We start from the raw sequence: 13682 nt of genomic DNA, 5'->3' as shown, positions 1-13682 counted from the left end.
TATGATTCCAATTATGTAACATTCTGGAGAAAATGAAACCATGAAAATGGTAAATAGATCAGTGGTTGCCAGATGTTCAAGTAGAGGGTAGTGTGGATAGTAGGTGGAACAGGCAAACTACATGGGATTTTTAGGGTAGTGAAAGTATTCTTTTTTTTTTTTTAATTTTTTTTTTTTTATGATAGTCACAGAGAGAGAGAGAGAGAGAGGCAGAGACACAGGCAGAGGGAGAAGCAGGCTCCATGCACCGGGAGCCTGATGTGGGATTCGATCCCGGGTCTCCAGGATCGCGCCCTGGGCCAAAGGCAGGCGCCAAACCGCTACGCCACCCAGGGATCCCGTAGTGAAAGTATTCTGTATGGTACTGTAATGGTGGATACATGACAGTTTATCTTTGTCAAAGCATACAGACTATTACAACACAAAGTGCAACCTTAGTGTATACAAATGTTTAAAAACCACTTTGGAGGTCAGTGGATCCCAGTATCGCAAACAGAATATGACAAAGGAATAAAAATGTATTATCAATGTATGAACAACCTAACCTCACTGAATGTAGTGTGGAATGAGAGTGCTGACCTGAATAACTTTGGAAATCAGTAGAGTCTTCAAGTCTAAAGGCAAAAGGGACAACTATCCACGTACTCCAGTTGATAAAGTTTTTTCCCCACAAAGTCTAGGTTAGCAACTCTAAAACTACTATCTATGGATATTAGAATTCACAATTAAGTAAATGGATAGCAGATGGTGGGAACCAGAGAGATTACAAATAAGCAGTAGAAGGAGCCTACAATGATCTATAGGTTAGAGTTGGAGGCACCAGTATAAATTAATATTTAGCTTAAATCAGAAAATACCTGTAGAAATGTTTATAGATAGGTGTATAAATTCCAGTTAGAGTACACATGTATACCTCCTTGCTCTGTCATCTGAGAAGACTTTGAAGCAATGCTACCCCAGTAGCAATGAGTACATCTACTGTCCAAATCTTGGTTTCTAACATCACTCTCCAATAAAAGAAACTATGTTTCCTTGGAGAAATAGCTAACTCTAGGACTTAGGCGGAAAATATACAAGATAAAATGGAAGTATCTTCTAATGCCAGAAAGTAAGAAACTGTTCAAAACAAAACAAAGCAAAAACCCCACCTTCATGGGGATATGTCAAGGGTATATAGGAGCCAACTGAAAGAGCTCCCAATGGCAAAGGTTGGAATGATTTGAGTAAGCAAAATAATGTAGCATTGGATTCTAACTTAAAGCATAAATATCCATGAGTTCACCTGATATAAATGATTGAATATATAAATGGGGGAGAAGAAACAAATCTCCTTTACAAGAGAATTCCAAATAATTTATGTAGATACTCTATCCTAAAGAGATGCAGCACAATGCTCCACTCCTTAAGTGTGGGGCACACGGTGACTTTCTTCCAAAGAGTACACTGGTAAGGAGAAGAGTAACTCAACAATGGAGAAACCTGACAAATACTACCTCATGCCAGGTGACCAAGGTTAATATCAGCAGTGAGAGGTCATTTTGATAATATGTACCTTTGAGATAATGTAATGACAATGGTACTTTACCTCTATGACCATCCTCTCAGATACATTACCCAGTCAATAATGAGGAAAAAAAGTCAGACAAATCCTAACTGACGGAGATTCTACAAAATATCTGACTAGTGTTCCATGTAACCATCAGGGCCCTCAAAACAAAGAAAATCTGAGAAATTGTGACAGGTAAAGGGAGACATGACTACTAAATGTAATGTATTTTAGATGGGATTCTGAAAGTGAAAAAGGACATCTAGTAAAAACAAAAACAAAGCAAAATAATCTAAAGATTTCACAGGAAATCTGCATTAAATATGGAGTTTCATTAATAATAACATATCAATTATCAAATTGGACAAATGTTCCATACTTATGTAAATATTAATAAGGGGAAACTGGATGTGGAGTATATGGAAAAGCTGCTGTATTTTCAATTCTGTAAATCTAAAAATTTTATTTTAAAAATTATCCATTCTAGGGGTATCCGGGTGACTCAGTGGTTGAGCATCTGCCTTTGGCTTAGGTTCTGATCCTGGGATTTAAATTACATCAGGCTCCCTGCAGGGAGTCTGCCTCTCCCTCTGCCTATGTCTCTGCCTCTCTCTGTATGTCTCTCATGAATAAACAAAAATAAAATATATTTTTAAAAACTATCCATTCTATCTGGAGCAAATGTTGCTATACTCTTTCATTGTACTGTGCTGCACCGTGTATAAACAGTGAGCAAAACAAAACTGGTCTATGTCTTCAGGGAGCTTATAGTCTAATTTGGAGTAGTGACATTCAGCAAATACACAGAGAGAGTACTTACATTGTGAGGATTTTGTTAAGTAGAGTAGCTACAGAGTCTGTAACGATGTCCTGAGACTGATCCCAAAGGGAAAAGCATCATATCCTTTACTCTGGGCCTCACAGCCGAAGGCTGCCTTTTAGCCCAGCCAACAAGCACTTTGTTGATGACAAAGAGGATTCTGTAGAGGGTGGGGGTTAGCAAGCCATGAATGGATTTATTAGAATCAGAAGACCTGGGATCACATTCCACTTTCTATCTCTCATCAGTCATTTCAATTCCTTGACCTACAACTTCTTAACCAGTAAAAGTCAGAAAATAATACTAACTCCTCAAAGTTGGTGTGAAGATTAAATGTGATTGTGTAAATTGTCAACCACATTTAATGTTCACTTTCAGTAGTTTAGCTAGAACCTCACATAGTCTGCTCCCCTAGTCCAGACCACATTCTACTCCAATACGTTGTCTTCCCTTTTCTTAGAGATCATAAACTATAGGCTTGCTAGATATAGTTTCCTCTTTCTCCCCTAATTTGCCCCTCTCTTCTTGAGAACTCTGGTCTCTCCACACCTGACTTTTTGATCTGTAAAATCCTGCTGTGCAATGACGCTATAGCTCAACACAGCTTCCCAAAATGGAAAAAAATTATTTTTCTAGCTGCTTTGCTTTCACACAAGGAAATTCAATTTATCTTGCAGAGGGCGAAAGGAAGCTGCATCCAACTTATTTCTGGAAGCAGGGAATATGCTATAGAGAAAGGAAAAAGTAGACAGTACATTTGAGCTTAAAATCTAGGTGACAAGACCTCATTAATTTGTACATCACTAATTCAGAACTTTTAACAACTCAGACAGGATTCATGTATTTCTGTTGAATAAAAATGAAACCTGGTAACTACGGTGTAATATATTTTGTGGTATATTCTATTTACATTAACTGACTTGATAGAAACAAATCCATGATGTTATATTAAATGTATGGGAACACACTGTTTCAGATTTTTCTATGTATTGGATAATTTAGTCACACTCATTTCAGGATATGCAATATATTATAGTAATATTACCATGGCTACCAAGGACTTAACAAACATACAAATAGGTGTTTGTAAAATAATGCTGGAAATGAGTTAGAATGGAAATGAAAGGAAAAAGCAATCTGAAACTTCAAATAAGAGAATGTTCTCAGGCAAGATGTCATCAGAAGTCATACAAATGTATTTAAGCCCAAATTCATTGTCTGGTTCAGGTGATGATGTCTAGCACCTATAGAGGAATTGGATATCTTAACTTTCCAGCCCTGAAGCAAATTTAGGATTAAACATTGTCCTTCCTCTCCTCTCCCTATCCTAAAATCTGGAAGTGTTAATGACTATTTAACTAGGTTGATGATAGTGTATCTAGAGAAGAAGATATCACTTGTACCAAACACTCAAAACACTACAAAGAAGATTCTGATGTAAATACATATTTTAATTTCACTCTATGAATTCATAAATATATACTTTGTCCTACCAAAATCTTAACTCATTCTAATACATTATTATTTCTCGGTATACCAACTTTAGCTTGAATACTATTTGAAATATTTTTCTAATAGTATTTCCAAATGTATTATGAAATGAGTTCAAACAAGAAAATGTTGCAGACCTGGTTCTAGAGAGAAGCTGAGATAAAACTCTCATTGTGCTTTTGTTTGCTATTTTTATTATTAATACTCCACATTGTATAGGCTTCATATTTTTCAATGCCTTTTTATAAAACATATGCCGCTGATCTGTTTCATAGATGCTGAAATTCTTTTTTTTTTAAGATGTTATTTATTTATTCATGAGAGACACAGAGAGAGGCAGAGACATAGGCAGAGGAAGAAGCAGGCTCCCTGCAGGGAGCCCGATGCAGGGCTTGATGCCAGGACCCCAGGATCATTCCTGAGCTGAAGGCAGAGGCGCTCAACCGCTAAGCCACCCAGGTGCCTCAATTCTGAAATACTTTCAGAGATACTGAGGACCTGAATTAAAGTCATATAGCAAATAAGTGATGGACTCAGAATCAAATTGCAAGTTTCCTGGCTTACAGCCAGGACTTTATAAGTCCTTTATAAGCTCCATTGTATTTGTACTACAGCTGTAGTGAGGGTTGTTTATTAGAAGAACTTACTATGGTGATCACTTCGTAATATATACAAATATATTATTATGTTGTGCTCATGAAACTAATATAATGCTACATACCAACTTTACCTCAATATAAAAAGACTATTTTTCAATTTAGTTGTTTATAAACATGAATAAGTGAGACTGAGAAGGTTAAACTTTGCAATATCAGAAGAAAATGAAATTACCCAACAATCTGTTCAATTAATCAGTGCAGACAACAAATCGCATCAGAAAAAAGAGTCAAGCCCACAACAGTAATTAATTGGAGAGAGCCTCATTCATTCAATGGGATATAATTAGTGATGGGTTATTTTGAATAATCTTGGGAATTCTGGAATTCCAATAATCTTGGAAACCTGGAATCTGGAAAGAACTGGAATGATTTAGAACAGAAAAAGTTATGTTCAGAGATGAATATACCACCTTTCCTTCTACACCTGGATCATTTGAGATTCTTTCTGTCAGAAGTGACAGACACTAACTTCAGCCTCCTTACAGCAAGACATAGGAATTTATTACAAGGACATTGTGCTGCTTCAGAAATCAAGATCACGTGTCTAGGGCTCATGATCCCAAAGATTCTTTTTAAACATTCTTTGCACGGAGCTTTTCTTTTTTGTCTGAAGGAAGGAGGAAGAGATGGAGTAAAAGACATCTCCACAGAGGATGCAGTGGGTAGAGAAATCTGAACAGATCTGTTTGTGCATGCTCCAAGATGCTCACCAAGGATTCCCTCACTTAAGTGGAAAGACTCAGGCAAGGCTGGGAATTGGTAAATTCCTACAGTTTTATAAATGAGGGCAAAGAAGCCAGAAAATTCTGGGCATTATGCTAATGTGATTGCATTTCTGCCCACATACTGGAGAAGCCGGAGGACATGAGTCACATATATACCAGGGGTGTGATACAAAGAGGGAAAGAGGGATTCTCCACAGACCAGTGGAGAACACAATGTGAGATTTCTGCATGAAAGCTTCTCCCATCAGTAGCTTTGGCACAATCAAATAGCTTTAGTACTGAGGAAAGCAGGGAGTGGGATGTAGGGGAGAACCAAGGCAAGCACCCTGGGCAGCAGCATCTGCTCTTTGGCACTGGGAAATCTGGCAGCAGACCTTACCCTAGGCAGCAAAGCTGGGGCTGGAAAGAAGTAAAATGATGGTATTTGGGTATATGCATTACAGTGAAATACTCTAAGGATAACTCAGAAGTAATCTGTAAAGGTTTTTACAAGAGTCTGGAGTGAGTGAGACAGAGCCAAAGAAATAAAACATTTGCACTGTGATTCTGACACTCTCATTCTACCTCTTACTTAGTGTGGCTTGGGAAACATCATGCACATATCCCTAAAAATGTGTGGATCTCTCTGTCTCCATATCTATAGAGTTCTTTGAGTATTGCCTCTGAACCCGACTATTTCATTGTGCTTGATGGTATAGAAGTTGTTTTGTACATTTGTTTGCCGTTGCCCGAACACTTTCTGACATTCTGTAAGAACTTGATAAACCTTTGTCTTCGGTGACCACCCTAATGCCTCACATACATGGGATCCTTTCAGTATCATTTCTATCCTCAGCAAAAAATTCTACCTATGCTATTAGTCAAGATGTCAGGAAATAGTACATATGGACTATAGCAACAAAGATCTTTTGTAGCCCAGACACACCTATTATATTCTTTTTAAAAGACATGTCTATATTACTTAATACTTACATTTCTGAAAAGTCTCTATGTTGCATATAAAGGCAAATGGTGTTTTAAACATTGATCATTACAGAGTAAAAAATTCAGAGTAAATTCATTTGTAAAGGAAATAATCATCTGTCATTCACTTCTTTGTAGATTTGTAGTGCCTCTTTAGCAGATTTGCAGAAAGGGGATATTTGCAGCATAGTAGAGTGAAAAAAGTATGAGTTTAAAATCAGAAAGATAAATAAATCAATCAAAAATTTAAAAAAATTAGAATAAATCTTTAACAGCCATTAACTAGCTATGTGACCTTAAACTGCTCTTTAGATTTGTTGAGCTTAGTTTCCTATCTGTAAAGAAGGGCTATTGCTGATCTGGCAACTTACTCTGAGGAACCATGTAAAGAACTTGAACATTGCAGTTGCTCATATGCAATATTACATGCTTTATATTATGTGTGTATACACTTATATATATACACATACATGTCAATAAACTTATATACTGTGCATATATGTGTATGATACCCACACTTTTTGTTTCTGAAGAAAATAGTATTTCTAGATTTTTTAAAGTATATATAGGAAAACAAAAGTTAGAAAACTTTGTAACATAGGCAAATAGTTATAACTCCTCAATGTTCTGGAAAGAACTATTAAATTCTGAATTAAAAAAATTACTGAAATTAACATGTTAGCATCTTATTTTATTACTGCCTAGATAAAGCTGACAGTTTCACCTCAGTTCCTACTAAATGAAAAAAATAAGTGAATGAGGTGACCTTTTCTATGTTTGATGCCTCCATCTGTATGAAAACCCCAGTCAACTGATCAATCAGTCCCTGCCTTGGGCACGGAACTGTATCCAGATAAGACCTTACTAAGTGCTCTTTTTCTATTGGAATGATGCACCCAGCTTTCCCAAAATTTTATTTTTGATAATTTCATTGATCCTTTAAATTTTGGAAAAATAGCAATGAATTCCAAGAATCAACTTTAGATGATTTTTCTTCTTTTATAGCAGACATAGTCACAGAGATACCATGACCATTAGCTGCTGTTCAATATTTGTATATTACAGTTGCCAAACAGGATTCAAATATGTTCAAAACCAATGTGTTTCAATTGCAAGGTTTTCCCAAGAGGAACATTAGAATAAATTTTGTATGGTAAAATCACTGCTTTGCATTCTGCAACCTTAGCTGATTTCTACACTAATGTGGAAGAATTATAGGAATGGTTTCTGCAATACATCCATCATTAAGTTTGCTGGAAGATAGCTGTTTGAGGGCTTACAGAAGCCAAAACATGAGTTGGAATGATATGTACTTCAATGTTGGGAACTCTGTGTCAAACAAATCTGTCACTGTGTTTATTTCCACGGAGGACATTAGTTTTTATTTTTAGATTCTCATTAAACCCAGTAAAGCAGGTGTCTGCATAAACTGAAATTTCATTGATATGCTTGCTCTGCATATGGATAGAAATTACATTGCTCCTTATTACTGTTAATGCTTGCCTTAAAAGCAGAATCTTAAAAGTATTTTAATAACTGGATTTAAAAAAATCTTTAGTTTTATGCAACTCACTTGATCAAACCTTGTTATCACAAATGGAGTCTCAAAGAAAAAGAACTCACTATTTAGCAAAATGTTGGCTTAGCACTAGCCACTGTGCTATGATTGATCTTAAGTGCTTCAAATCAAGTGATACAATTTGGGATTTGGAAATTACCTTATAGATTATCATATTGCCCAACATACGTATTTTATAGATGAGCAATTAATGCCCAGAGCTCTTTCACAAATCTCATAGTATCAAATGCTGACATACTCAGTTTTGTGAGCAGTCTCAACTCACAGGATATAAACATGAAAGGTTTTTTTAACCCCAATAACCAATACTAGGTATGCTCTCATGAACACCCCATACCATTTTCTAGCACATACCATTTCCCAGGCTGGGCAGAGCCTCCCTGAAGGCAATTAATCTTGCTTTACATCTTTGTAGCCACTTTCAGTTGTTAGAAAAAAGTCATTTTGGATCTTAAAACAGTGCTATTCACTTAGCTTCAATCTCAAATTTGACTCAAAGCCCTCTTTCTCTTCTCCCCAGTACAGGCTAAATGTATGACTACAGAAGCTTGAAGAGGCTGAGGACAACAGGGTTCTTGACTTCTTGCCTCTTTACCCATCCACATCCTATCTCCTAATTCTCCTGTGATGTTGAGGCAGGGAGGGGGGAAAGGGAGAAGAAACTGTCTCCTTCTGCAACTGTCTTTGAGGAGTTTCCATACCTTTCCTATGGTGGCATATCCTCCCCAGCAAAACATGGGGCCAGCATTCCCTTCAGTGTGGGGTATCTTTTTGTAGTCACACTTGATTCCTTATTGACCTCATCCAGGCTTTTAGTAACTTCTGTAGGTTAAGAACTCCTGTATACAACTGTCTGGCCATCGTCTCTACTTGGAATCTATTGGTATCCCAAACTTCGTGTGTCCACAAAACCTCCTCCAGTCTTCTCCATTTCAACTAATGGCAACTTCATCTTTCTCGATGCTCAAGTCAAAATTTGGAATCAAATTATTCCTTGCTTCCTCTCTAATCCCACATCCACTCTTTCCACAAATTCCATCACCTCTACCTTCAAAATTGTATCGAAGATCCAAATCCATCTCACCATCTCCACTGCTGCCTCCCATCCAAGCCATCATGAGCTCGAGCCCAGATGACTGCAATGCTCTTTGGATGGATCTGCCTGGCTTTCCAGTCTTTCTTAGCAACTAGAGTGGTATTCTTAAAACCTATACCAGATCGTTTCATGCCCCTGCTCAAAATCTGACTGATGGTCCTTATTTCATTCATAATGAAACCCAGGGGCCTCACCATGGCCTATTGGCCTTATATGATTAGCTTCATCCACTATTCTACTTTGGCCTCCTCTGCTGCTACATTCCTCCTCACTCACTCCACACCAAACACCCCGATTCCCTGCTTATCCTCTTGGCACATTTTTTAAAATTGAAGTATAGTTTACATACTCTATAATGTGTAAATTGTAAGTGTCTAGTTCATAGGGTTTTGACAGTTATATATACCCATATAAACACCACTCAAATCAAGATCTAGAGCATTTATATCTCCTCAGAAATTTCCTTCAGTCCCTTTCAGTCAATTCTTACCCATTCCCTTAATCAACACTTTAATATCTGTCACAATAGATTTAGTTTTACCTGTTCTTAGACTTAATATAAATAGAATCAAATAGGATATATTCTTTTGTGTCTGGCTTCTTTGATTCAACACAATGTTTTTGAGATTCATTCCTGTTGTAGCTTGTATTCATAGTTCTTTCTTTTTTATTGATGAGTAGAATTCCATTGTATGAATATACCATAATTCATTTACTTATTCTCCTCTTGGATATAAGGGATGGTTTCCATTTGAGGCTAATATGAATAAAGCTGATATAAACATTAGTACACAGTCTTTTAAGGACATTTGTTTTTGTTTCTTTTAAGTGAATACCTAGGAGTGACATTACTGGGTCATAAGTTAAATACATATTTAACTTTATGAGGCAACTCTTGCCTTCTGGCCTTTGCTCTTGCTGTTCCTTTTACTTACAATACTGCTCATCTAGGTATCTAATGACTTACTCCCTCATTTCCTCAACTCCTCACCAAAAGTCACCTTCTTGATGAACTCTACACTAACCAGTCCCACCCTATCCTCTACCCTACACTAACACCCTAATTATTATCTCTAAATTTCTCCACAGTACTTTTCCTCTTTAGCATACCATGTAATTATAGCTTATAATATTGACCGTTTTGTTTTCTTTTATAGACAAGGGATTTTTTTGATGTTTTATTTATTAATGTGCCACCATTGCCAACAACAGTGCTTGATACTTGACACTCATAAATAATTGTTAGATGGAAGGAAGGAAGGGAGGAAGGAAGGAAGGAAGGAAGGAAGGAAGGAAGGAAGGAAGGAAGGAAAGGAAAGAAGAAGTCAGAAAGAAGGGGACAATGTCTGAAGTGTCTCTCATATTGTCAGGATATCCCTATTCTATGTGACCTCTAAGATCTCCAAGCTGCTGAGACAGTGCCAAATTTGTCACAGTGAATTTCATTGCCCACTTCCATCCTATCTAAGTTATTCATGGAGTTCTTAAACTTTCTCTTCAGCACATGCAAGGTGTTCTCTTGTGCAGAGAGCCTCAGTATCTTCATTGAGGTGGAGTTACTAAAATGTTTCACCCATCAGGAGATAGTCTGCTTGGGTCTGCTGTGTATGTTTAGGTGTCTCTATATAAGTTCTCTCCTCATCCCTTGCCACCAACATACACCACCTGATTTGAGAGAGGTCCCAGACTTACTTGACTCCTCTTATGAGCAGCACCTAATCTCATCTCCACTCTCTTCCATTTTCTCTGACTCAGAATGCTCTCATATACCCCATTTCCAAAATTCCTTCAGTTGAATAGATTCATGGCTTGTGTTTCTCTTCAGAGTATTCATTACATGGAAGTAACTATTAACTTGCCATTTTACCTTGCAGAAAATTCTAGAAAAATACATTTATTTTACCCTCTCACTATAAGCCCTACAACAGTAGCAGGATTTTCTTATTTAGGCTTTTTTTGAGAAAATAGAAAATGGTCATGTGTGCAGACAGAAGATATATAGAAATTCTGTACTTCCTACTCAATTTTGTCCTGAACCTAAAACTTTTCTAAAAAATAAATTTTATTAATTAAAAAAAGAAGTAATAGCTTTGCCTTACAAATAACTTGTGAATTTATGTAAAAATCTCCATTCATTTTTTTACTGGTCCAGTAAAGTGGACATATACTCATTCAGAATGTAAGCAAATTCTGTCATCAAGTAAGTCAATGTTTGTTACTATTATAGTTTAACAAAGCTGCTTGTCTCAGAAATCTTCAAGTGATTATCAGTGTCTGTTTTGGTCAGGGTATACCCGGGAAAACACAATTCACTTAAGTATTTAAAACATTTGTTTGCACAGGTGGTGAAGGAGCTAAGAAGCCAAATGGAATGGTGAGAGGGAATCCAGAAATTACCAATATCATGGAACCACTACTATCCTTAGGCTGGAAAGATAAAGGGAAGAAGCAAAGTCACCAGAGCCTTCATGTCAGGGTCACCCACTGGTAGCTGATTTCACAGCAGGCCTGTCAGACAGGAATTAGTTCCATGGAAAATATATAGCTCAGCCAAAGATACCCACAAGAAAGAGAAGAATAAAGAGAAATACCCTGGCATCTTCATTTCTCTCACATTCTAATCTCCTGCAGGGTTTCCTGTTGGCCACACTGACCTGGGAAACAGCCTACAGGGATTGGCCCAGTCAAGCAGGGAAAGGGCAAGGAATAGATCTGAGGCCAGCAATCAACTCTGGGCCAAAGTTAGAATAAACACATGTTGCAGAATTTGGAAAACATTCAAAAATTTCTGTCAGAGTAAATGATTCTCTATATGGTGCTATTCTAGAACATTTCAAAATACAGGTATCAACATAAGCAAGGGAAAGGGGTTTACACCCTCTTAGTTGAAAGAAAAAGAAAGAAGAAAGAGAAAGAAAGAAAGAAAGAAAGAAAGAAAGAAAGAAAGAAAGAAAGAAAGACAAGAAGAGGAGAGGGGGGAGGATGAAGGATTCAGAAGACGTAACTTGCTGCAAGGCCATCCTACCGCTCCTCCCTCCCCCCGCCACCCCCCCAAAGAATCCCGCCCTACTTACTCCCTCCCTCACATCCTCGAAGAAAGAAAGAAAGAAAGAAAGAAAGAAAGAAAGAAAGAAAGAAAGACTACCCAATGATGAAACATTATTAGAGTGGATCAGTATTCAAGGAGAACTTGCAAATGGAGGTTTCAGCTTCCATCACACAGCAAATAGGGGTCTCAGATTCCATCACACAGCAGCCCTATTCTTTTGGCCTTTTATGGCATCGAGATTGGTGGAAATGAGGCAAAAACAGAAGGTTAGAAGTTTTCATGTTATTTCTGGCTACTCCCATTGCAGCATCGGGGGAGAAAAAGACAGTAATGGTTCAAATCTTATCTTGACATTAATCTTAAAGGTTTATCTTTTTTTAGAGAAATGAAAATACTAAATAAAATTGGAAGATATGACTTCTTTTTCTATCTTTTTTTGACATTGTGAAGTTATTTCAACAATAAAAAAAAATTTATGTCTGAAAAAAGTTTATGACCCTAAAGCTCAAGGGTTCATACACTTCTTAAGTCTGTGATTTCTAGGCAGAATGCTATGACAAGACTAACAATTAGGCCATTGTTGCAAAAAGGCTTTGATAACTTACAAGCAGTAGAGAGTACCCAGGATTTTGAGTTCCAAGACTTGGGTCCAAGTACCCCTTGGGGTGCTTTCCTAGCTGTGCATCTTCGGACAAACAACTTGACAACTCTGAGTCTCAAGTTAGTTGAAATAAATCATTACAGTCATGGTATCATTCCACAGGGTCATTGTGACAATCTAATGGAATAAAGCTAGTGGTCATACAAATGTTGACTATTGTTGTTTTCCTTTTTATTTCAGGGACCCAAGGATGAGCCTTCCTTTTACCAGATGAAAAAACATGGACACAAACATTATGTAGTCAGAAGCAACCTAAAACAGTCACTATATAATTAACCCAGTCTTCAGAAGAGAAAACAACTAAAGGATTAGAAGAGAAACATAGACGATTTCTCAATCCCTTCCCAGTTGCAGCAGCTGAACTCTCAAACTAACTTACAGCACCCAGCTGTGTTATTGAATCTTTATAGCCCCAAATATTCCAGATGTGTAGGGCTCACCTGGGTCTGGCAAGCCACTAAACAAGCAAACCAATGATTTCCCATAAAAACAGTGGACTAAATCATCATCAGAGGAAATGAAGTTTACCTGGACATTTTTGTCTTAAAATAATTGCCTAAAGGGATGGGGAAAAATTAGTTTTGTAAGCCTAAGTTTCTTGTAGTAGTTTTCTTATTTAAGTACCTCCCTGGAGGCAGTTTTTCTCCTTCAGTGCTTTGTCTTCCTCTCTAGTTCAGAATCCCAGTATGATCTATCACAGCCTGTTCACTCTTCTTCTCAAACGATTTTTTTTTTTCAAGAACCACTTTCCCTTATTTTCATAGAGCTACTTCCATTTTGGTCCCCTGGGGAAACCTGGCAAAGAATTCATCATGCAAGAAGTGTTTAAAGTCGCCATCCATAGTCGCCTTGCACTCTTCTAGGCATTTAGGATACATTAAGGAATAAACAAAGATCTCTCTCCTTGTAAGAGAGACAGACAGCAAATAAGAAATACAATAAGGAAAAAAAAAAAGAAATACAATAAGGAGGGAAATTATATCGTGTTAAATGACAACTGTTAGAGATTTAAAAATGCACTGTAGAGCAAAGTCAGCAGGATGAAGACTGCTAATCAGGGTTGGGGAGAGAGGTCCCCCTGTCTTCTCAATAG

The 13682-nt window shown here is 37.2% G+C and overlaps 1 protein-coding gene across 22 annotated transcripts in view; it reads right to left on the bottom strand.

The window, feature by feature from the left end:
• Positions 1–13682, bottom strand: part of FAM76B (family with sequence similarity 76 member B) — a 177743-nt gene that overhangs the window by 120279 nt on the left and 43782 nt on the right. For 9 of the 22 annotated variants that reach the window (XM_038568241.1, XM_038568242.1, XM_038568244.1 and 6 more), the window contains 2 exons: positions 6214–6228; positions 2367–2526 (listed from right to left, as the gene is read on the bottom strand). The exons of 3 other annotated variants lie outside the window; for them this stretch is intronic. In XM_038568241.1, the coding sequence (XP_038424169.1) occupies positions 2382–2526; positions 6214–6228 (160 nt within the window). In that variant the 3' untranslated portion in view covers positions 2367–2381. Of the gene's footprint in view, positions 1–2366; positions 2527–6213; positions 6229–6309; positions 6356–9499; positions 9652–13245; positions 13385–13682 lie in introns of those variants that run through there. 10 more of the 22 variants (XR_005375415.1, XR_005375414.1, XR_005375413.1 and 7 more) reach the window with 5 other exon arrangements.

Source organism: Canis lupus, chromosome 21 (assembly GCF_011100685.1).
Source record: "Canis lupus familiaris isolate Mischka breed German Shepherd chromosome 21, alternate assembly UU_Cfam_GSD_1.0, whole genome shotgun sequence".
NCBI classification, from domain to species: domain Eukaryota; kingdom Metazoa; phylum Chordata; class Mammalia; order Carnivora; family Canidae; genus Canis; species Canis lupus.
This window is presented reverse-complemented; position numbering and strand designations above follow the sequence as displayed.